The following is a 24,795-nucleotide window of genomic DNA, read 5'->3' as shown; positions in this document are numbered from 1 at the left end:
TGATTCCGGTTAATATACGAAGACACGCACGCGTCCTTCCACCGTTGGGTTTGTCAACAGGAATTCTAATTTCAGACACCGCGAATTTCAGCTTTAAGAGCCCAGAGTTAACTACTAAATTTAAAACGCAAGCGGTTTATGTAATGTAAATTACCATTACGAATCTGAGACCCTCAGATTTTTCGGATTTTTCTGGTAGCCGTCTATGGTTCCTATTGGTTTTAGTGACGATATCGAGACAATTTGTTGGGAAAAATAAATAAAAACACAGGTAATTAAATATCACAGTGTACAATTTTATTTCAAGAGATTCCTCTTATCTAACAAAAAAGTATTTAGTCTTCAATAAGCACACTTAGGTAAACAAAAGAACTATCGCTGAGACTCTGAAATTTTGTGAGATGTTGCAAAATGTATAATTTGCCTCATTTTCTATCGTAATCGTTTGGTAGAAAATCTGAAAAGGCACTTTATGAAGCGTAAATGATCACTCTTGAGGTATATAAATCTTTAACCTGAGGGAATTTTAGGGGTGGAATACGATCTTAGAATTGATGGGTCATATAATTTAATTTCAGTGATATGGCCTCCAGGCAAAAAAGTACATCTAAAATTGACTCTCAAAAATTAGATGACATTACATCAAAGATGTGATCTCAGGAAATACTATACATTTCTCCAATCATCATCAATAAGAAAAAAGCAAATATGAAAATAAAAAAATTCTCTGTTGTTTTCTCAATCACATATTCTTTCTCGGTCTAAACTCTTAAATATTATGGCGCGAATGAATTTAGAAGAGATCGATGATTTTGGGGCAATCCAGCTGAATCAGGGCAATATTCAATATTGATGATTACAAGGATCTTCACTTCAATTTTAAAAATACTCACAAATAATGATGCTTGCAAGGTTTAATATGTCGAATGTTGACAAATGATAAAACTGTTGTAAATAAGTTGGAGTGACAACCTACGCACATTTTTTACTTCGAGTGTTGTTCCCATGCATGATAGCCCTTATAATTAGATTTTCGAGCATAAAGTGTATCTCTCATTCTTGCATGATGCATTCAATGTACAGCAAGAGAGCCAAGCTGTCTAATGAAGTACCAGTTGCATAAGCTTTGGCCTAGCTTTGAATTGAAGGGGCAGTTTCCAACTCGCACTTCTGACTCTCGGAATGAAGTAATAGAAATGGTATGGTATCAACATGATGCAAGGCTGTAAAATAATTATGCGATTAATTTGAAGTATTCATGCTACGCCCTCAGGGCGGATTTTTTTCGTTACCAACATGGTACCGGCATTGGTCAAAGTGATCAACAGTGACAAATATGGTACTAACATGAGATTATGTTGAGGTTGAGATCAATTTGACACCATCTGACAGTGACATAACCATAGGGATTTTCCATTAAATCAGACTGGATCCAAACGATAACATTGGCATAACCTCTTCGAATGATACCAATGAGAATAAATCGACATATACATGCATCGATTTTCTGGGACGTGCAAAAACATTGAATCACGTAGAACGTGCATCCTGTGTTACGGAAGGCGAGACAACTTTGAAAAATTCGCATGCGATGAGTGGTGGCACCAACCCGCATCGATGAGCTCGTGTGTTCCAGTTGCGCACATCTGCGCATGCGCATAGTAGCGGCTCCAGTGAATTTTCGTCGGATTGTGAGGCTTTTTTCCTCGGTTAATAATTAGTTCGGAAAAATGAAACAATGCAATTCGGGTGTAAAATTATGTGTTCTATAACTTTTCTTCTTAGGATTTTTTTTTCTGAAAATGGACTCTAAACGAGATATTCGTGAAAAACCGAGCGCGAGCATGAATTCTCCATTGCCTCTCTGCAGTCTCTTCGAGTGCTTGGGACACACGCTCTCTCCCCTTCACCGCCCGCCCATCTTGGGGCTCCGAGAGACTTGCTTCGCTCCGCCTGTACTAGACCGAGCCGGACGCACGGTCTACGTGATTCAATGTCTTTGGACGTGGCACTGATATTGCCTATACTTGTAGTAGAACAGGGCAATCGAGCCTCGACTAGGTGGTCAGGTAACAACTACCCTCATTCTGGTAGCACCACTCGGGCTCGACGGAGTCGGCCCGGAGCCCGCGCTGGACGAGTCGCTCCCGGTGGTGGAGGAAGCGGTGCTCGGCGGACTCCCAGCCCTCCTGCGGGTCGCTCCAGAGGCGCTCGGCGAGGGCGGCCACCCTCGGCCAGAGCCGGGAGTCGGCGTTGTGCTCGTCCGCCTGCTCCGTCCAGAGCGCCGCCTCGGCACCCAGCACCAGCCTCCGTGTCGCCGGGGTCGCGTCCACCCCGAGCGAGGAGAGGAGCTTCATCGGGTCGTTCTCGTAGACCTTCTGCCACGGGATGAACGGCGAGCACCAGTTGTTGCCCTCGCCGACCCAGGCGCCGAATCTGTAACAGGCAAAACAGGCTCATTAGAGCGCGCGAGAACATGAGGTTGGACGTATTTCTACTAAACGGAACCAGAGACATGGTGGGAGAGAAGGGGTGTGGTCGTTATAGTCGAGGGCCGTGAGAATGGATGGGGATTGTAGTGCAAAATGTAGTTCAATCTAAGGACGTATACTTAAAGGAGTGATAAAGTCAGGCAAAATTAGAAATTAATGAGATACTTAACTGTACTTATTTTACAATAGAAGAAACCAAAATGTCTGACTTTCCCTTTAAAAAAACCTATATTTGCATTGGAAACTGATGGCACTTTTGATTTTCCTAAAATGATCCAGAAATAATCGTTCCTTATGTTAAAATTCAGTCCAATTATTTCACTGCTTATAGGTGTCAAATCTGCATCATTTGGCGCAAATACCACCTGAGAGTTCTAACAACTGGACGTATTTCTACCAAACGGACCTAAGCGCCATAGGGTGAGAAAGGTAGAGGGGGGCTTGGATTGGCGGCGGAACCGGGCGTCGGGCTCATTCCGTCCTATACTCGCAATGCTTTTCCATGGCGCTTAGGTCCTTTTGACAGAACGCGCTATCCGAGATTCTTAATTCCTCAAAGGGAACTCAAATTGGCGCTTAGTTCCGTTTGATAGAAATACGTCCAACTGACCTTTTCAGCGTACTTCGAAGTTGAGGGACGATGAATCGTGAATCTGAAAAAAACCAAGATGAAGTTCGCTGCTTAAGTCATTTTTTAAAGAACAAGACAAATACGAAACTCACCCGCAATCGAAATAGAGAGCGTCGTAATTGGAGAAAATTACTGGGTATCCGTTGTTCACCAAATTGGCAATCGTCTGATCGTCTCCTTTCGTCCAAATCTGCACGATGTATTTCTTTGGATCCAAGAACCTCTTGAGCCGAGCCTCAGTAGTCAGAGTGCTGGTCCAGATGATCGGCTTTTGTTTTCCATTATTGATGGCTTCGAGTCGCTTCAGGGCTTCTTGTTGGAAACTGTTCCAAAGTTCATGGAAGTCGTCGTCGGAGCGGTTCATATTCCTGAGGAGGCAATTCAAAAAATCAAATATGTTATTTTTTGCGTGATGAATGGTAAGTTGCAAGGTGCGGGGATTTGCGAATTGATAAACTGATTCCAATGGCGGATTTCACGAAAAGAACGATGGCGTCATTCACTAATCTTATGATCACCTCCCAAACTCAATAAAAGCTGTTTTGCTGTTCGGAAATAAAATTTCTGGCTCAGTTTAGAAACAACACGTGTACCGTTAATTTCCCTACGAAAATTACGAATAAGCCAGAAATTGTAGTCCCGCAAAATGAATAAGTCCAAATCATCTACCCGAGCAGCACTTCGCAATAAATTTCGACTACATTCGTTGACTTATTGCTACTGCATTGGAATACTGCGGTTGTGGCCTATCTACTATTTGGCTCAGTGCTGTTATTTCTCGAATTAATTCCGAATTCCGGAAATGTTGCAGTTTTTCGGAACCCCACACAGAATCTTTGAATTCCCAGAGTATTCCAGAGCTTCCCCCATATTTGGAATTTTTGCGGAACTTGGGTGTTTTTTTCAATTTAACCCGCATTATTTGATCAAACTTGACAATCTTCGGGACTAAAGCTGAGAGTGTTTCGGAATTTTTCCCGGAAATTCCAAAAAAAAAATCGAAATGTTGAACTTTTTGAAATCGGCATTAACTCGAGGAACTGTAGAATCTTTGGTAATATACAATGGCAGCACTGTTTTGGCCTTGGGTAAACAAATGGAAAAAGATTTACAATAATAGAAAAAACTACACAGCGGCTGACAAATCTAATTTTCAAGTAAATATCACCAAAACGTTCCGGCTGAAAACTCAGCCTTCCTCAGTTGGATAAAACAGTAAAAAAATGTAAAAATCTGAAACAACAAATCATCCGGATAACAACATTGCTCTCGCTTTGAAAGGTACAGCCAAGTACTGCATTTTTAGATTTTTACATCTTTTTACTGTTTTATCCAACTGAGGAGGGCTGAGTTTTCAGCCGGAACGTTTGATATTTATTTCAACATTAGCCTGGTCCCAAGAAGTACAGTCCAATGAAAATATTGAAATTAAATTGCAATTTGATTTCAATAAAATTGTACTTTTTTACCATTAAATTGCAATATTTTGACATCATTTGGTCAAGTATTGCCGATTTTAAACAATCAAAAAAATGAGCTGCAAATGTCAGAAAGATAGGCAATATGCAATGCAAAGAAAAGTTGCAACTTATTTTAATTTTATTGCAGTACGTTTCAATGATGGGGCCCCTTCAAATAGGAGCTAGGCAACATACACAACACTCAGTGAAATTGCAATATTTTTCCTGTGCAATTGCTACTTATTGCAATCTGTGCTACTCGCGAGTTACCCGCTGTGTAATTATTTTTATTATTGTATATCCGCTGAATAGACGATCGAATTCCGAACCAATTCCGATCAAAGTAGACATGCTGATGACTGGTGGTCACCATCTACCATCAAATTTTGACGGGCAGCACTTTTTTGTTCAAAGTAAGATCAGAACGGAGTGCCACCATTCATCGTTTCCTGCCAAGTTTTCATTTTAGAAAGAAGCAAATTAATGAGTTTAAGACTGATGACTCCGACACTTTGATGCTACTTTGATCGGAATTAGTTCGGGAATTTGATCGTTTATCAAGGGCTTTCACCTTGTCTCGGGCTGCGGGGATCACTCATATCTCAAATGGAAAAAGGACTCACTTTTCGTACATCCAGTTGACGATGGACTCGGTGGAGTTCCAGCAGTTCATGTTGACCTCGTCGCCGCCCATGTGGAAGAGATCCGAGTCAAACAACTCGTGCATCTCGGAGTAGATGTCGCTGAGGACGTTGTAGACCTTGCTCGAGACGGGGTTGAGCTGTCCGCAGGGTGGCTCCACGCAGTAGCTCTGCCAGGGCTCCGCGTGGAAGCACACCACGTAGTCCTCAGGGCCATCCCCGGGCTGGGCGATGTAGGACCATCCCTCGCCGACGTGGGCTGGTGCGTCGAATTCCGGAACGATCCGGATTCCGCGTACTTGGGCGTAGTGCACTAGCGAGCGGATGTCGTCGTGGGTGTACACCTGGAAATGGAATATCAATGAGACTACATTTTGCAAAATTGGACTATTTAGGTATGCTATAAAAGAAATAGAGACGGGTGGAAAAGGAGTAGGCTTGTTAGTTGAGGGCCGTGAGAATGAATGCCCTGGTAAAATGGTCCTATGGGAGCCTGCAGAGAAATTCCCATTGGAACCCGTACGGGCCAACGGGTCCCCACTGGCAATGCGCGATGGTTCCCATTGAGGCCCATAGGAATTTCATGGATCCCATTGGGCCCCTATAGGTTCCTGTCGGATGCCATGAACCACCTTTTGGTCCCCATTGGGATTTCGTGAATCCTATTGGGCGCCCATAGGAACCTGATGGGTACCCAGTAGAATCTAATAGGTCCCTATAGAACTGTTTTACCAATGCACCAATGACGTCAGCGTCGGCTCCCAGTACAGCATTTTTCATCGGAAAAATCGCGATATTTTGAAATTAAGGTGGGATTTTTTCACAATTTTTTGACGACAAAATCGCTAGGATCATCAAGATTCGAGCGATTATCTTCAATCTTGCCAAAATTATATCTCTATGAAATTGCATTCGGTAAAATCTAAATTTTATTTTAATTTATCACGATTTTTTGTTCGATAATATTGCGATAAATTGCCGTCGATGAAATCGCGATTTTATTGACTCCGTTCTTTCCTTCTCTCTGTATTCTATTTTTCTGTCTCCTTTTTTCAGGCGAACGGGGGAACGTACGGCGTGCGTCCCTTTTGGATCCGCCAAAGGCAAGTCCTACTGACCCAAAATGGCCATTATTACCATGGTCTGGGCCAGGTTAGAGGCCGTCCCTAAATTACTTAATAAAATTTTTCGGCACCCCCCCCCCTCCTTCTCCTCCTCTGTGTAACGCTTTTATGACGTAGGTCCTCATCCTGTAACAAGTAAAAACAAAATGGCGTAAGACTATCCTCACCCCCCCCACCCTCTTAGAGCGTTACGTAATTTAGGTATGTCCCCTTACGAAAAATTGGCATCATGCTTACCTTCTTCTTATCATAAGCACCGTACTGAGTGAGCTGGGGGTGGGATTTGAGCTCGAACGGGAAGCTGTGCGAGTCGGTGATGTGCCAGTGGAAGGTGTTCATCTTGCTGGCGGCCAACCCGTCGATCAGGCGCTTCAGAGCCTCCACCGAGAAGAACGTCCTGGCTGTGTCGAGGAGGACTCCTCGATAGGGGTAGGCGGGTCTGTCGGTGATCCCGACCGCACTGGGCACGATCAGAGAACCGGTGACGTCATCGTATGTGATGAGCTGTAACAGCGTCTCCAGTCCCCGGGCGGCTCCAGGGTAGGTGAACGCGTTCACCAGGGCTGTCACAGCCTGTGGTCATTCATGGAAAATATTAAAGGTCTGTTGAATTCAAGATATATGAGCAACACATGAAAGGTACAATAGGTCACTACTGCCGTACTAAGGAAAAACGCCGTATGAGCCTTCAGGCGTTGCCCAATTTTCTTCCATAAATCACGAATTTTCGGGAAAATTTGTCAACGCTTTTCCTCCAATTTTTCGGATAATTTTGTCCGCAATTTCACCTAAATTACCTGAAAATTTCAAGGAAAAATGTCCATACCTTTTTTCAAAAATAAACATTTTATCGAAGGAAATTTGGCGACTCTCGATGTTCATGCGGCGTTTTTCCTTAGCACGGCAGACTAAACCTGGTGTTTTTTTTATTTAACTAGGGGGTCTGCCCCTCCCTGGGGCGCTGTGAGCCCCCAAAAGCGGCTTCGCGGCCGGCGAAATCGTCGAAATCGCCCGTTGGCGGTTAAGGTGATTCGATAGACGCTATATTATGTGTCAGAATGACATGCGATGTATGGCATTGATTGGTTCCATTTTTTCAGCTACTCGTCATTTTTCTCAAATTTTGAGATCGCAATTCTGTTGTCAGAAAACAGAAGCACTCACTTACCAATTTTAACAAAGAAATTCAACGTAATAAAGGCGTGGTTTTTTTAGAGAGGAAATATCGCATTCGATTGCAGTTTCGATATCAGTATCGAATGCGATGTTTTCTCTCTGAAAAGACCACGCCTTTATTACATTGAATTTCTTTGTTAAAATTGGTAAGTGAGTGCTTTAGTCTCTTGACAACAGAATTGCGATCTCAAAATTGGAGAAAAATGACGAGTAACTGAAAAAATGGAACCAATTGATGCGATATATCGCATGCCGTTCTGACACAAAATATGGCGTCCATCGAATCACCTTAACTAGGGGGTCTTCTGTCGTCTAGCTGCTCTTCCCCGGGGCCCCCAGAAGCCGCTTCGCGGCCAGCGAAATCGTCGAAATCGCCCGTTGGAGGTTAAGGTGATTCGATAGACGATACTGATATCGAATGCACTCGAATGCGAGTCTGCTTTTAAAAAGTCCGAAGACTCGAGGAATTTCAATCGCGCCAGAATGGCGGCAAAATCGTAGAAGTGATGTACTACGGCGGTCAAATCGCTATCTCCTCCCATTTTCCACTGACTTTTGTTAAAAGAAATACGTATATCACTGAGTGCGTAGATGATTGGTCCTACTAATTGTCACTCGTCCCTTTAGTAGGAGGGTAGGTATATTAATTTTACTTTTTTCTTTCGCAATAAAAGCACAGGAAAAGTCTTTTTTTTTTTTTTTTTTTTTTTTTTTTTTTTTTTAGTGGCGGAGATTCAAAAATTTGATTTTAAAATTGCAGATACCTGACTAAGTACTTACCGAATTCTTTTCCTTGGAGACGGTGAGCTCGTAACTTTCGTCGGTGTCTTGGGTGAATGTTGTCACATTCGTCCGGGCCAGGACGACGGTAACCACAAAATTATGCCCAGGGTCTTTCAGAGCTGGCTCGCCTTTTAAGTTCAAAAATATGTTCCGGATAAACACCTGCCCCAATTCGTGAAGTAGCGCGTTGGTTTTAGGCGGCAGAACTGTAATGAGAATGAAATATTAGTTTCATTAATTTGTAATACGATCAAGAGAGGGGGAAGGGGAAATTAAAGTGGGATATCATTCCGATACTAGTTGAGGAGTAAAAAGGAGGAATGTAGATTCAGAGGTACTGGTTAAACATTTTTAAGGTATTTGTCAACTATTGACCTATTCAAATATTATTAGAATTAAGTCAGTTAAAATCATTAGGGTTAATACTTTCATATTTGTAGTCCCCTGTGTATTTAATTAATAAAAAAAAAAGAATTAATGATTTGAAGTTGTTCATTTTTCTGGAAAAATACTTTTTAATAGGAGGAAAGTTCAGTCCTCCTTACTGCCGTGCTAAGAAAAAACGTCGTAAGAATATTCGAGGGTTGCCAAATTTCCTTCGATAAAACATTTATTTTTGAAGAAAGCTATGAATAGTTTTTCTTGAATACCTTAGGAACTTTAGGTGAAATCGCAAACAAAATATCTGAAACATTGGCAGAAAAATATTTACGAATTTTCCCAAAATTCGTGATTTACGGAAGGAATTTCGGCAACGCCTGATGGTTCGCAGGGCCGGATTAAGGGGGTGGCCACATGGGCCGCGGCCCATGGCGGCAAATCTAAGGGGCGGCAAAAATTTGCAATTTTTTAAAGTGTAGGTATAAAAAAAAATCGGATTCATAAAAACAAAATTACAAACGAGAAAAGGCGACAAAATCTCGCATTTCCTGAGAGTATAGTAAGTTCTAATTTTGTCGTCTCTTAGTGATACAAGAGATAGCCCCCTCAATAAGTCGAGTTAAGAGAGACATCAAAAACACGCAATTTGGCCTAGAACAGCGCGACTTAGAGAGAAATGATAACGAGGACTTGAGATGAAAAGGAGAAGCCCTCGGCGCGGCGATCGGCATGTAACACGTATTAGCGCCTACGAGACTGCACGAATACTTCACGCATTGCATCTAGCACAGTGCAGTCATTGCGGTCAGCGTGAAACGCATAGCGCCCACAAGAATGCATAAATACTTCACGCATTGCGCCAAACACAGTGCGGTCAGCGTGAGACGCATAGCGCCTACAAGACTGCGTGAATACTTCACGCATTGCGTCAAACACAGTGCGGTCTGCGCGGCGCGGCGGCGGAAGTTAAAATCATTAATCCACATTTATGTTTGTTCTTTCATAATTTTTTCGTTCATTTCTTATGAACGGAAGGCCTTGTCCACACAGAGATAGGTTTACGAAACTTAACTTTCGCGCGAAGTTTCGTGAACTTTTGCTAGTAGTGTTGACAGGGTTTTCGCAAAAAATGTGTTCAACACGAGTAAATGCGTCTTATGCACCCCTCCCCCGCTGGCACGTTCATTTGATGGTTTTTATCGAGTTTCAAAACGAATGAGAAGGGGGCGGTAAGTGGGTGAATCCGGCCATGATGGTTCGTGCGACGTTTTTCCTTAGCACGGCAGCTAAACTGACTTACTTTTGGCTTAAGACAAAAATGATGGTCGCCAACACGGAAAAAAAATCGTTGCTTCAAAAATGCCCATTGACGATTCCACGTCCAGTCGCAGTTAATGTTACAATGTACGTGGTAACAATGCATCACGATGATCTTGCGGACTAAACTATTTTTTTTTTTAAAAAAAAAGTAGCATAGTAATTTCGAGTGGAAAAGTACGATCGCAGAAGTACTTCGATCGAAAATTACTCGTAGATTGGACATAGAATCCACCATGAGCTTTAAAAGATGAGCGATTTTTTTCTCCTCGCGGAACACGAGAAAATTCTTGTAAATACGTTTTCTTGCAATATTTTTCACATTTGTCACTACACGGAAAAAAAGGATGATGATCTAACAATTAAATTGTTCAAAAATATGCCCGATATGTTTCAAATGTATATTTTACAATAGTAACCGGAAAAAAAGGATGACTGATCTAACAATTAAATTGTTCAAAAATATGCCCGATATGTTTCAAATGTATTTTTTACAATAGTAACCGGGGGGGGGGGGGGGGGGGTGGGTGGGTTAAATAAGCATTTTTCATTGTAAAATCTGCATTGAAACATGGACATTTTTTCCAGCCCAAAATTGTTAAATCGGCAATTTCATTTTTTCCGTGTACTTACTGGGATTTGATATTTCATTAACGACTAGGAAATCTTACCTTGGCCAGGCATGCTCTGAAAGTATATGCTGTTAGGGTTGATACTGACGACATCGGAGCTGACCTGGATGTAACCAGAGGGTTTCGGCCAAAGCGTGCCGTACGGCGCGCAAGTCAGTTTACATGTGTTTTTGCTGAGCAACTTCTCCCCTGCAGTTGCATTAACGGACTTCGCTGCGATTTTGACGCATTTCCCAGCTTGGCATCGCCATGACCAAACTGGCCTGTAACAGTCGAAACACATAGTTAAGATGCTAAAAATTAATTTGAGAAAAGTGGTCGCGAGCATCATAGATAGTGCTTTGATCATGCCATCATTAAATCCACACTCATCTAAAAAACCGAAATCTCGAAGCTATCACGACAGCTTCGGGATTTTTGAAACCCCTTGCTTCCGTAGGCAATTTTTCATACAGTCCCTGCTGTAAAAATTGCCTATCTAGCGAGGAGCTTCGAAAATCTTAAAGTTTTTCAATGCTCTGTTGTGTCGAAATAACGCGTTCCTGGAAAGTTTGTGCATACTTTGTAACCTGGTTTATTCCCGCTCTTTCACGTGCCGTGATCTAGAGTACCTGTATAGGGAGAGTACCGACAGATCTGAAACTCCGAAAGTCCATCAGGCCTTCACCGATGCCTCCGAGAATAAAGTTAGGGCCCAAAAGAGCAGCCAACCTATGAATTTCAATTATCCAGAGCGATTTATACTGATACTATTGTTACGAACCGTCCTTTAATAAGCACGTGTTTGACTCAGTTTTTGCATAAATTTACTCAATTTCGAGGAGGAACGCTCATTTCTGTACATTCTTGGCCATCTTGGTTATAATTGGAATCTGCAGACTGGCAGTGAAATTTTGTGCGTTAGAAGTTGGTTAGAAGGGTGGCTGCACTTTTGGGCCTTAAGCCCTCCATGAACCGATCTGTCGGTACTCTCCCTATACAGATACTCTACCGTGATCTATTTTTCCATGCGTCATCTACCAAAAAAGTTATCGCAATTTTAAAATTAGCGAACACCCTTAACGTCATTTTCCGAAGACGTAAGTCCGTAAGAATAAAACAATGAACAGTATACTAAAAAATACCCCCCTACACAAAGTTTCAGCTCCTTACGACGAAATAACGAAGACAGCTATTTGAAAGAAAAAAAATGACAACTTTGAAAGCGCATAGCTCACTTATGAAGCGTTTTCGGGCACATGTATATAGATAAAAAAAAGTCATATTTTGTACAAAAAAATTGATCCCGAAAATTAAGTACGTTCCGGACACTCTGTATGTATGTCAAAAATCGTATTTTTCGTCCCATCGAGCACAGGCAGGCCCTTCTTGGTCGAAAGGGGTCGGAAAATTCCTTAAAAAATTTACTCAGTTTTCAAGAATTCATCCACCTCATACGTGTTATTTTTTCGTAATCGGCTTGACCTCATTTGGAGCGAGCGATGGACGAGTCACGGTTTGGCGGGAAAGATTCTCAGAGTTTACGAGGATCCTACGCGAGATCGCGCTGCGATCACCTGTTCACAACAGAGTGGCGTCCTATTGAACTCGTCTCTGGCTCATGGATTGAAAGCATGCGAAACTACGCAATGTTTTCGTTGTGAATTTCCTTTGAATGTATTTCCCATTTTTTCAAGCAGCATTTGTCATTCCTGAACACTGAGAGAGGAAAATCCGACATCTTGATAGATTAATACGCCCCCGAAAAAGAACACAAACAGAAAATAAAACACCCCATCGGGGTGCCGGTCAGAATTCATTGATAACAACACACAAAACACGATACCAAAGACGGGTAACCTGTCGTCTGGTTCCAGGCAAACAAACCGCCACTTCAAAACTTTAGTGATTGAAAAGAACAAGACACTGACACACAAAATATAGATACAGAATGTTGAAAATACTTTGAAAAAATGTCGTCGAAAACAAACTGCAACCCAACGGTAATTCATGTTTATGGCTACACTGCTTGTGACTCACTGTGTAGCACCTGGCACACGCACAATTCGACTGTACATTCTGGCTGCGCGCGCATCCGAAATGTACAGTCAGCAGTTGGCCGCTGCTGTCTGTTGAGTCTGTGCGCATGCGCAAACTGTCAGCTGCGCAGTGGGGACTGTACGTGTGCTACCTGCTATTGCGTGAGGTGAGTTATCAACTGCTTTCCGAATTCAAGGCAAGCAGTCTCGTTGCGTTGCGTCGGTCTCGCGGCATATCTGCGCTATTGTTAACATTAGTTCCCCTTCCTCCCATGAAAAGAGGGAGCGTTAAGGTACGTTCCCACAGGGCGCGGGCGACGTGAATATAGCCGCGCGAAGCCAACCGCTGCTGGTTCGCTCGACCGGGTGCGATTATTTTTATGACTGTTCTCAGTTGTCATTAATACGGCGATTCGCGTCGCTAACGTATGCGTTATAATGGCTGCACTGGATCACGCGAATAAACCTCGCACGGGCCGAGGGTTAATGATTCTCACCCACGAAAAAATCAGATTTGATGCCTCTCCTCCATCCCAGAGTCAACGAAAGAAGGAAGACGTGAAAGAAGGAGGAGGAGAAGGAAAGGAGGGCAATGACGACAAGGAAGAGAAACAAGAGGGAGTAGAAGAAAAGAAAAATTAATAAAGAAGAATAGGAAGACGAGGAAGAAGAGGACGAAGAAGAGGGGGAAGAAGATAGATAAGGGTGACCTCGACGACCACAACGAGAAGTTAGGAAAGAAGACGGAGCTTTCTGGGTTTTTTTAGGAGTGGGATATGAAAACAAGGAAGATGAAGAAAAAAGACAAAGAAGAAGAGAAAAGTAGCAGGAGAAGCAGAGGGAAGAATGAATAAGTCAAGAAAAAAGAAGACAAATTCTATCAAGAGGAAGAGGGAGAAAAACAAGAAGAAGGAGAAGAAGAATGCGAAGGAGAACAAGAAACAAGAAGAGGAATACGAAGAAGAACAAGAACAAGAACAAGAATGCGAAGAAGAGGAATGCGAGGAAGAATAAGAAAAAAAGAGGAATACGAAAAAGAAGAAGAAGGGAAAGAAGAGAAGACGAAGAAGAAGAAGAAGAAGAAGACCGACAACAACAACAACAACAATAACGACAAAAAACAACACGAAGCTGAAGGAGAAAAATATGAAGAAGGAGAACAGGAAGAGGAAGAAGAAGCAAAAGAGGAGGAATACAAAAAATAAGAAGAAAAAAGAGGAGGAATACGGAGAAAAAGAAAAATAGGAAGATTAACACGAAGCTGAAGAAGAATAAAACGAAGAAGTAGGAGAAGAAGAGAAAGAAAATTACGGAGAAAAAGGAAGAAAGAAAACGGAGAAGAAGTTAAGAAAAAGTAGGAAGACTACAAAACAGAAGAGGAACACGGAGAAGATGAGGTACAAGAAACATCGAGGAAATTCTCAATATTAAATAAATAAATAAATGAACAAGGGACATGCAAGACATTTTGGGGCCCCCTTCCCACGGTAGGCGCTTGATGCGATGGCGTGTATCTTACGCATGTTGACTTCGCGCCGCCCGCGTTCGGTGGGACCGCGGCTCCAGGTTACTAAATAGCGCCGGATATGTAGGCCCAGGTAATGGGGGGAGGGGGCCCGATGTGCCAGCTTTGCCGCCACCGCACCACATCGTGCGTTGAGAGGACCCGTGAAGGGGCGCGGTGTTTTTTTTACGTTCGTCAGCCCATCTTCATAACAAAAAAGTGAGTAAACACACAAGGAGAGAGGAAAAAATAGGGGAAAAGTACCTGGTCCGTTAGAGAAACACCTCTTGCACCTGCCCGATCTTCCCTGTTACGGTGAAGAGCGGTGACTGCTAGCGATGATTCTCGCAACTTAGTGTCACGGTATTTTACCCTTTTGAATGTATGATGAACGATCGATTCCAGTTCCAGATGAAGCAGGCTGAGCTTGCGCACTTGGAATCGATATTTTTAATGGATTTATATGAAAGGAAAACAGTCTAACCTACTTTCGAGAGTCGCTACTTTCGAGAGTACTTTTCTCTCGTAGCAAAAGATACATTGCCAAAATGAAATAATTTTATACAGTCTTTTATTTCATCAAAAGGTTTCCTTTCGACATTTTTTTTTTCTTTTTCTTTTTTTCTTTTTTTTCCCATACATTGCTCATAATTTCTTTTCCCACACTGAAAAAACACTTCGGCCGTCGAAGCCGCAATTACGGGCTGTGCACACACTGTTTGTTCCGGGCTCAGATGCCGATAATTCCGGGTGCAGCCGGATTTTTTTCAGTGCACACGAGCATTTACTAAAATGTTTGCAGAGATACTTAAATGGAAATTATCGGGAATTTCATTTATGAAATCACATTGTTTGTTTCCACGAAAATGAATTTTGGCGGCATGTTTATTGACCTACCATCCGAGATGCGTGATCTAGTCCCAACATTCATATGCAAATTTTTACCGAACAATGATGAGATACCATGACGGCACAAATTTTGCCCCTGGGTCACACGCTTCCAAGGTCATCTCAGGCAGTAGGATTTCCCATGAGATGCGCAATTTAGAATGTTGCCCGTGAAAATTTGAATATGCACGCTAGGCGGTGGCGCGTGGCGTGTTTTGCGATATATCGATTGATCTACCATTTAAATCTACGTGAAAGGATCGATAAACGGGGTGTCCACAACAAACACCTCAATAATCGAGTCTTTATCACAGCTTCAAATGGGGAAATGTCGAGTCGATCATTCACGCCTCGCCACTGGTGACAGGAACGTGACAAGTGCAGCCTCGACACATCTTCTTTGGTATTATCAGTGATAAAACAAGTTCAGTGCATACTCCATGAACGGGATACTATTACATACATTGGAATACCAAGCGGGTCAAGCATACATTTTTGCGATCAAGTTTATAGTTCACGTTGAACTTTATACGTCATCACTCCAAAAATCCCTACATATTTATGAGCACACGTGAGCTAATTAACAGCAGATTCAGTTTATGTTCCGAAAAATCACGAAAGAGACGATTTCCTGCCAATCTTTAAAAACAAACGTTTTCGTCGGAAAATTTCGTTCGTTATCGTTCGTTCCTTCGTTCCTTCGTTCCTTGTTCCTTCGTTCCTTTGTTCCTTCGTTCCTTCGTTCGTTCGTTTGTTTTTTTCACTCTTTTATATTCACCGCTGAAGATTTTTAAGAAATAAAACCTCTACTCTAATTTAATAAAAGAGTCAGTATTTCTGTAATGTCGAGCCCCTAAACTGAATAAAAATTCCGGCCGCGGAAGCATAACTTACGGGCTATCGCTATACAGACATACCGTCCGCGTTCCGGGCTCAGAGGCCGAAAGTTCCGGACGTAGCACCCGAGCAATCGAGGCTACGGCTCCAGAGCCCGGAACTTTCGGCATCTGAGCCCGGAACGGACGGTATGTCTATATAGCCCGTAACTTTTTTTCGGAGTATACTCAAGTTTGATTAGTGGTTTTGTGCAAAGGCAGATATTATAGTGGTCCGAAGAAAGGGGAAAAAACAAGTTCTTAAAAACATGCAGGGCCGGATTTACCTACTTGCCGCCCATGGGCCGCCTGTATTTTTCCGCCCCCTTCTCATTCGTTTTGAAACATCAATGAAAACCATCAAATGAACGTGCCAGCGGGGGAGGGGTGCATAAGACGCGTTTACTCGTGTTGAACACATTTTTTGGGAAAGCCCTATCAACACCATACTGGCAAAAGTTCATGGAACTTTGCGCGAAAGTTAAGTTTCGTAAACCTATCTCTGTGTGGACAAGGCCTTCCATTCATAAGAAATGAACGCAAAAATTATGAAAGAACAAACATAAAAGTGGATTAATGATTTTAACTTCCGCCGCCGCGCCTCACAGACCGCACTGTATTTGACGCAATGCGTGAAGTATTCACGCAGTCTTGTAGGCGCTATGCGTCTCACGCTGATCGCACTGTGTTTGCCGCAATGCGTGAGATATGCATGCATTCTTGAGGGGGCGCTATCCGTTTCACGCTGACCGCAATGACCGCACTGTGTTTGATGCAATGCGTGAAGTATTCGTGCAGTCTTGTAGGCGCTAATATGTGTTACATGCCGATCGCCACGCCGAGGGCTTCTCCTTTTCATCTCAAGTCCTCGTCATCATTTCTCTCTAGGTAAGTCGCGCCGTTCCACGCCAAATTGCGTTTTTGGTTTCTCTCTTAACTCGACTAATGAAAGATGCTGCCTTTTGTATCACTGAAAGACGACAAAAGTAGAAATTACTATACTCTCAGAAAATTAGAGATTTTGTCGCCTTTCCTCGTTTGTAATTTTTTTTTCTAAATCCGAATTTTCTTAATACCTACATTTAAAAAAATTGCAAAATTTGCCGCCCCCTATAGATTTGCCGCCATGGGCCGCGGCCCATGTGGCCACCCCCTTAATCCGGCCCTGAAAACATGAGCCGTATATTTCTAATTAATCTCCGATTAATGCCTTTTGCCCTAACTGTTTAGTATAGGTTACTCACTCAGCATTTATCCGGTGGTTGCAATGACTCCAATAAATAACAGTAAAACGCTCCCAGCAGGACTCTTCCACCTAATCGCCATTTTTTAAACCTGAAACAGAGAATAATTTTCAAATAAATTGCATGCAGTCGGGTGAGACATTTTTACGTAAATAGATTTTTCATGATTTCCAAGAAATAAACTGTGAGTAATTTAGTTAATTTAAAAAAAAATGAAAAGCAACAGTGAACTGGCTTAATAAGAAATAGTAATTTGTTACCACCGTGAAACACATTAGGGCTAAGCAGGAGTAAAAAAGAGCATCACATTTTTTCGTATTCTTTGTCGGATCAGTGCAGAAGTGGCAAAACTACGGCGCGCAACTATTCGTGTTCCCAGGCCGCTCAAATTGCCCTCACAATTATTGAAGGCGAAATCGACGAACTGTAAGACATGCAATACGGGGAAAAATCAACGTGTGTTCGTTGCCTCATGAAAATTAAAATAAAACACTGAAAAAAAATATCCGGCCGTGGAAGCCGTACTTACGGGCCATATAGACATACTGTCGCTGCGTTCCGGGCTCAGCACCCGAAGCATTCGAAACTAGGGCTCCAGCACTCAAAACTTTCGGCCTCTGAGCCCAGAACCAAAGGTATGTCTATAAAGCCCGTAACTTTTTTTTTCAGTGTAGGTGTTGATACTAAAACAATACTGCTTTGGAGAGTGGGAAAGGTCAACACCGCAAAGAATCAGGTTTCGATCAGTCCGGTGGCTCGAGAGAAGTTGAAAGTTTGCGGAGCGAAGGTGTTCAAGTAAGTTCGTCTCGGGTCAAAAGCTCACCGGGCGAGGGCGGAAACCGAAAGCTCTTTGACTTTTCGCGCGGGCCGAGGCCCGGCGGGACAGGGAGGGGGCGAGGGGGACCCGGGTCCCTGAGAGTAAGACCTCAAGAGTCGAGTTTCAGAAGCAATCCTCAGTATGGTCCAGAGCGGTGCTAATTTATCAAGTGGCTGTAAATATTTGCTCTACATTCACACCGTCGCATCGTTCGCTCCGATTGCTTGCCCTGTATTGGAGTAAACTGAAGATACCGAAACCAAGTTGCAAAATGTCAGTGCTGAAAATGCGGGAAAATAATTATCTAGAAAGCGATGTTTCAAAAATTCTGCTAGAATAATAAGAAAAATCAAGAGAGTGAAAAAAAATCAAATTAAATAGAAGTAAAGTAGACAGGGTTGCCACAGAATTTGGATTTTGGACAATTAAGTTTCTTGACGTTTTCCTGATTCCCCTTCCACATTTTGGTGAAATTCTCTCACAATTTAACAAATTCCCGATTGTTAAAAAGACATAGTTAGAAATAGTTTTCGGGCGATATGTGTTGTTCGAAACGTCAAACGCACGCGAGAAAGCGAATAATGAAGGTGATTTGACGTTTCACCCCTGACATTTCCCGGTATTCCCTGACTGCGGCATGGCAACCCTGAGTAAAAAGATAACCATGGAAAGAAACGAAGGAGAAAATAAAAATAGAAACTTTCGTAAAAAAAATGAAAAATAAGGGAAAAAAGTGAAGGGGAAGAAGGGGGGAAAATAAATAGAAAAATGAAAAATGAAAATAGGTAAAAACAAAATAATTAAAATAAGATTCTAAAATAGGACTAGCAGAACCCAATATTCAAGGGAGAAAGATAACGTAATTTTCACCGGTATATCTACCAGACTTTATTGTATTACAGTTCCACCATTGCGCTTAGGTAATCATATACGTGTATTTTGAGAGTGTGATGTTACAGATACCTCTATCCTGTTGCATTTCATTTTTTCGAAGGACGAATGGTCATCGTTTCTGTGCAGTTGGAGAATACTCTACATAGCATGCTCAAGTATCTAATTTTTTGCGCTTGCGAGGGCCAGCAGCGTTGTAATGCATTTTAAAAATTCATTTTTCGGAAAATTGACAATGTCGGAAATAAAAATTAGTAATAGTATACCTTCATCGGCATAATAGGCAACGCTGGAATAAAGTTGAGGCGTAGAGGAGAAAGAATCAAAGCTTTAGTCATTGTTGCGTAAGACAGATACTAAAGCAAAGCAATCATAACGCCTGGATGCAACTATTCGAGCTTCATGGATGTCCGTGTTGCATACATACGAAAAAGAAGGCGTTTTACAACTTTCGACACCAACCGCCTCACCAGCGCAGCGGCGCGGCGCTCGCTGGAACGTGTCAATGAGAGAAAGCATACAAAATTTGGAACATTACAAGCTCATATCTACGTTAAAACGGAATGTAGAAGGTTTAGAAAGGGTTGCATTGATTTTTTCGTTAAATTTCCTCCACGAAGCACATCACACAATGTGTAATGTGAAGAAAATAACATCAAAATTTACAGTTTTAGTCGAAAATTCCATGTCCGAACACTTTGACAGACTTATTTCGTCGTCAGGCGAGCTTTGCTGCTAGGATGTAAAATAACAGAGTGTCTACAATTTTTTATTTATACTTAGAGCCGGCATCTGTCAGGCATGAAAAGTATAGCTCTGCTGAGCATGCTCAGCACATCGGGATTTTTAAAAACTGAAGCACAAAAGATACTCACATCTTACGCCCGTATGCAATTACTCGTGCTTTCAGGAGATATTGTTGTAGTATAAATAAAAAATTGAAAGGGATCTGCTATTTTGTATCCTCGCGCAAAACCGGCCGCGGGTGAAGTGGTAAGTGCCTGGGTAGTCAAAACGCCTTCCATTTCGTGCGTATGCAACACAGACATCCATTAAGCTCGAATAGTTGCATCCAGGAATTAAAATGAGTATTCGCCGCATGCAACACTATCTAGGGGCGTTTTTCTTGTTTTTCTTGCACAGTGACTTAATTCCAGCGTTGCCTATTTGTGCCGATGAAGTAAAGTATTCTTGCTTTTTATCGCAACATTGTCCATTTTCTGAGTAGTGCTTTGATTGCTTAAATACATAACAACTTCGCTATCCTAGAATGGGCCCTGACTTCTCCAATCTAAAGAGCAATGAATGCGACAACGTCTTTCCATAGTCACTTCAGAAAAAATCATATTTCTCCTGAAAAATGTTCCTCCGTAGATTAAGGTCGTTTTACTTATGGACGGTCAAATAATGGCTTATTTAATAAAATTCATATTGAATAGGGAGGTGCGCTACCTGAACGCCTCGGGGTCTAGCCCTCCGACTCCGAGGCGCTTCGCACCTCGGGCGCCATGTGTTGCGCGTTGCTCATATGATTTTATAACATAGAGTACATAGAGTCGTAATGGAGGTGTTAGAGCTGCCGCCACTTTTAAGCATTTTCCATGCCCCGAATTCCGAGACTCCTGTGTGACGCCGGGTCACTTTTTCGATACATAATCGATTGTTTGCGATACACGGGTACCCGGCCATCCGATGACAACAACAACAACAAAGGAGATAGGAATTACCACGTAGTCCACACCGCCATTTTGGATCGAAAATGTATCGAAAAAGCGACCCGAACTCGGCGCACACCGGGCTCGGAATTCGTCGAGCAGAACATGGCGCCAGCTTTCCCATTTACATTACGACTCTATGTACTCTATGTTTTTTAACATGGAGTAAGATTTTAGGTAACTGTACGTATTTTATCGCGCAAACTCTAAGCCGTATGCTGCTGATTTTCTGTGTGTAGATGACATTTTTTCTGGTAAATGGGCGCGGTACAATGTACGTCTTTTGTGGGATGTGGGCGTCAGTGAAAAAAATGGTATTGGTCAACTCGTGTATTCTATCCAAATTTTTCAGTATCTGGACACTTTTTTTGCGATAATTATTTCCTTATTGTTTCTAAGCTCGAGAATTTCCGTGGGACTTCCCCATTCGACATCTCTTCACTCTGCCCTGAGCAGTAGCGTGGCGTGAATTGCGATATATCGATTGTTATGCCATTTAAACCTATGGTAAAGAATCGATTATTAAGGTGTTCGCTGCGAACACCCTGTTTATCGATCCTTTTCCATGGGTTTAAATGGCATAACAATCGATATATCGAAAAGCACGCCACGCCACTGGCCCTGAGGCCCTGACCCTCGCAACCCACTGACATTAGTAAGGTCGATCGCCACTGCTCGCACAGTGGATCGAGTCAATCAGAGAGTTAGGACATGAAATTTTTTACTGAAACTGCAAATTTTGATGTTTAATGTTTCACATTTTAAACGTTAAGGGGTGCTCCAACACGGACATTTCACGAGAAAATCAATGGAATTACTTTTAAAATCTCAAAATTTTGTATGAACCAAGTTACAAGCTTTTAAAGTTTCTAAATTTTGCCCGACTTCTCTCATCGACTCGATCCATTGTATGGCCTGGCGGAGACCAATAACCGAAAAAACATGTCAGATCGATGGCTAAAGTACGAAACCACGTATCTATGTTTGCGATAATGCATATTTTATTTTTTCTTTGGTGTCTCCAGATGAGCCCACTCTATTCAGATTTTGGAAATATGCCCAGGTTTTCGCTTTATTTTATATAATAGAATTGTTGATTTTTTTTTTTTTTTTTTTTTGGGGGGGGGAGGTTAGCAATATAATCTTTATAATGATATTTTACACTTGAAAATGGGATTGTATAGCCTAATTCTGTGACTTATCACGAATGATTTGATTCTACCGGTTTGTCATCAATTCTATCAGGCGCTCAGCCTCGGATGTAGCGTATTTCTTAAAAGCTACTCAGGGGGTTATCGACAATAGATTACGGTCCCTCCTGACAGTTTTTAGGTTAAACGCCAGACAAAATTGGTGACTCACTAATGGGGTCGTTCCATCAGTGATAAGTTAAATCAGGAGTTTGGGCACTTCGTATTTTTTTTTCTTCTTTTTATTCTTCTTCTTTTTTTAAGGAGATGGATCTATCCGTTGGATAACTTTTTCTCATCCGAGACGTGGGACTCATCATCGTTGCTTTTTCTGAAGTAAGGACGTATCTCTGTGTTTACGCTGTCCATGTAACTTCATGCTTTCCGGGAATCCAGTGGCGTGGCGTGAATTGCGATGTATCGATTGTTCTGCCATTTAAACCTATGGTAAAGAATCGATTATTAAGGTGTTCGCTGGAACCCTGTTTCGATCTTTTCATAGGTTTAAATGGCATAACAATCGATACATCGCAAAGCATGCCACGCCACTGCGGACTCACGAAAAGTTATAATGTTCCTCCGCACGAAGTACAGACGGTAAGGTACTGATCAAAATCAGTAACTTGGTGATTTTAAAATTTTGTGAGTGATGTTTGGCACCACTGTGATCCAAGCTTACGGCTAATTTTCTCTTTCATTCGACAAGATCCATGATTAATTAGTCCTGTTGGCAGAATCGCTACTTCATACTGTGAGTGCAAAAATTCCAAATCGGCAAGTACGAGTACGTGCAAAGATTTGAGGATATTATGTAAGTGGTCGTTCAGTTGGAGAATTTAGAGAAATTTTGAAGTGAAAATCTGAGCCCGGGTCTCTTTAAAGCCCAAAAATCCCGAGTGATATGAAAGCGGAGCGAAATCAATTTTCCTCACGGAGTAACTTACACTATTACGAAGCGGAATCTTCTTCTTTTTGCGGAGGGTCACAAGTGTCTGAAATTTTGTACATTTCATGATTAAAATGAAACCACTAATAGATTCGGGTACGAGGATATCCTTGGTCTCTACGTTGAACAATTGAGGGGTCTGGAGGACAAGGCGTATAAGTGCAGTTTTTGAAAATATTGAGATATTGGTGATATCAAGTAAAACTAGTCTTAATGCATCTTCTGAGTGAGATTCGCTTCCAAATTCGAATTTTTTAAAGCATCGAAAAGTCAGTTTGAACTTTCTATCCGCCATGGAGGAGCCATGTAATTTCGAAAAGGCAAAAACATTTCTCGAAAAGGCAAAAACTGCATTTATACGCCTTGTCATCCAAGCCCCTCAATTATCGGAGAAAATATCACGAAATAATTTAATTTGCTAAAATTCATGTATTTCAATGGGAAATACCGCCAGATGACGTCACAAGATTTGGCATGTTCTCCTATTTAAGATCTACTTTGAAAACAAAATCAGGAAAAATACTGCGAACTTTGCTCATGCTCATCACGCACTTTCAGATGAAACAACACAATGCTCCGTGCAAATCCTCCATTCCACATCGTGTTCACATCACTCGGGGGTTTTGAGCGCTGCACAGATCCCTGCGTGCTGATTCGCTGATTGTTGAAATTGATAAACAGATCTATAGACAAGGAAGACGTAGGGAGTATGGAGCGATCCTATTGGTTGATGGGTGGATCTTATAGACTAAAGGGGTTAATGATGGACTAACCATAGGATCTCTCGTGGGTTGCCGTTACCTAGTCTATTACCTACCTTCTATGTCTATTGCACGCACTCGCTTCCTCTAAAAGGATTCCTCCAAATCCCTTTTGTCTTCTTTGTCTATCAATTTTAATATAACGATCGAATTTTTAAAAATATGTTTTAAAATTTGTTTATCTTCTTTGTCTATCAATTTCAACAATCAGCCCGCTGCACCGAATTCCACTCCTCCATTTGGACGTATATCTATCAAACGGAACTATGTGCATTCACATGGAGAAAAAATCCTCGTTCGTGGGACCGGAAGTTTAGGTCATGTGGATCTCTGAAGTTTTCAGATTGAGCATCTGAACACTAAGGTCTAGCTGTCGAGGTTCGGATCACACATCTGAAACTTCAGTTCTTATATCTGAAGTACTTCAGATGTAAGAACTGAAGTTTCAGATGTTTGATCTGAACTTTGGCAGCTAGACCTTAAGTGTTCAAATGCTCAATCCGAAAACTTCAGAGATCCATATGACCTAAACTTCGGGTCCCACGCACGAAGTTTTTTTTTTCCGTGCAGCCCAAGTAGCATTTTTCAATGTAAAAGTTGCAAAAAGTTGAAACAATGTTGGTATTAGTTGCAACAAAGTTGCAACTTTCGGTCAACTTTTGGTCGATAAGTGCCGATTTTCGGCGATCTGATCGGAAGACAAAGTTGCGACCTGCTGAGATTGCAAAATTGCTGCACCAAAGTTGTTTAAAATCTAAAGATAGGCAACCAGCAATACTTTGAAGTTGAAACATGTTTCAACTTAATTGCAACTAGTTCCGACAATGATAGCTCCTTCGGAGGAGAGAGTAGGCAATCTGCACATCAATCTATTAGTTGCAAGAATCAAACGATTTTGCTGCAAGTTGTTGCAACCTCCGCTACTTGGGAGACATGGGCCCTGAGACCCATAAGAATATATGCATAACGGGGCTCACGTCATAATGCACATAGTTCCGTTCGACAAAAATACGTCCATTTTTAACAGTGAAAACATAACATAACCTTACTCTCGACACGATCCGCTTCAATCCAGTCGTCTCGCGCCCAGCTACGCGCGCTCTCGCTCCAGATCACCGACCACGATTTCAATCGAAGAACCACCTCGCACGAATCCAATCATCCACAAAACACACTTCACTTCCGACCGCAAATCAGTCAAAAATCAGTCGACGATCAGGAGAAAAATCTGATCGCCGCGTCCGACGATGGCGATGCTAACCCGCGACTAAACGACGGTCGAGCCGGTTCCGAACCGAAATCTCGGATC

At 42.1% G+C, this 24,795-nt stretch overlaps 1 protein-coding gene across 5 annotated transcripts; it reads right to left on the bottom strand.

The window, feature by feature from the left end:
* Positions 1-275: 275 nt before the first annotated feature.
* On the bottom strand, positions 276-24,795 carry LOC109041442 (chitooligosaccharidolytic beta-N-acetylglucosaminidase). Of its 5 annotated transcripts, none has more exons than XM_072304535.1 (8): positions 24,531-24,795; positions 17,167-17,257; positions 10,677-10,900; positions 8,305-8,513; positions 6,586-6,921; positions 5,207-5,568; positions 3,216-3,491; positions 276-2,436 (listed from the first exon to the last, which is right to left on the bottom strand). In XM_072304535.1, the coding sequence occupies exons 3-8, from the start codon at positions 10,687-10,689 to the stop codon at positions 2,058-2,060; spliced, it is 1,575 nt and encodes a 524-aa protein (XP_072160636.1). In that variant the 5' UTR covers positions 10,690-10,900; positions 17,167-17,257; positions 24,531-24,795; the 3' UTR covers positions 276-2,057. The 5 variants fall into 5 exon arrangements, with proteins under 5 accessions (XP_072160636.1, XP_072160634.1, XP_072160637.1 ...); XM_072304533.1 differs by having other exon boundaries at positions 24,536-24,795; XM_072304536.1 differs by lacking the exons at positions 17,167-17,257; positions 24,531-24,795 and adding an exon at positions 12,581-12,701.

Source organism: Bemisia tabaci, chromosome 9, assembly GCF_918797505.1.
Source record: "Bemisia tabaci chromosome 9, PGI_BMITA_v3".
NCBI classification, from domain to species: Eukaryota; Metazoa; Arthropoda; class Insecta; order Hemiptera; family Aleyrodidae; genus Bemisia; species Bemisia tabaci.
This window is presented reverse-complemented; position numbering and strand designations above follow the sequence as displayed.

Bases quoted from the DNA above. Each gene is read 5' to 3' on its own strand.
- LOC109041442 (XM_072304532.1), bottom strand. From the start codon at position 12,628: ATGAATTACCGTTGGGTTGCAGTTTGTTTTCGACGACATTTTTTCAAA. The intron at 10,901-12,476 runs GTTACCCGTCTT...CGACTGTTACAG, and splicing joins TGCCTGGAACCAGACGACAG to GCCAGTTTGGTCATGGCGAT. The intron at 8,514-10,676 runs GTAAGATTTCCT...TTCTCATTACAG, and splicing joins TCAGAGCATGCCTGGCCAAG to TTCTGCCGCCTAAAACCAAC.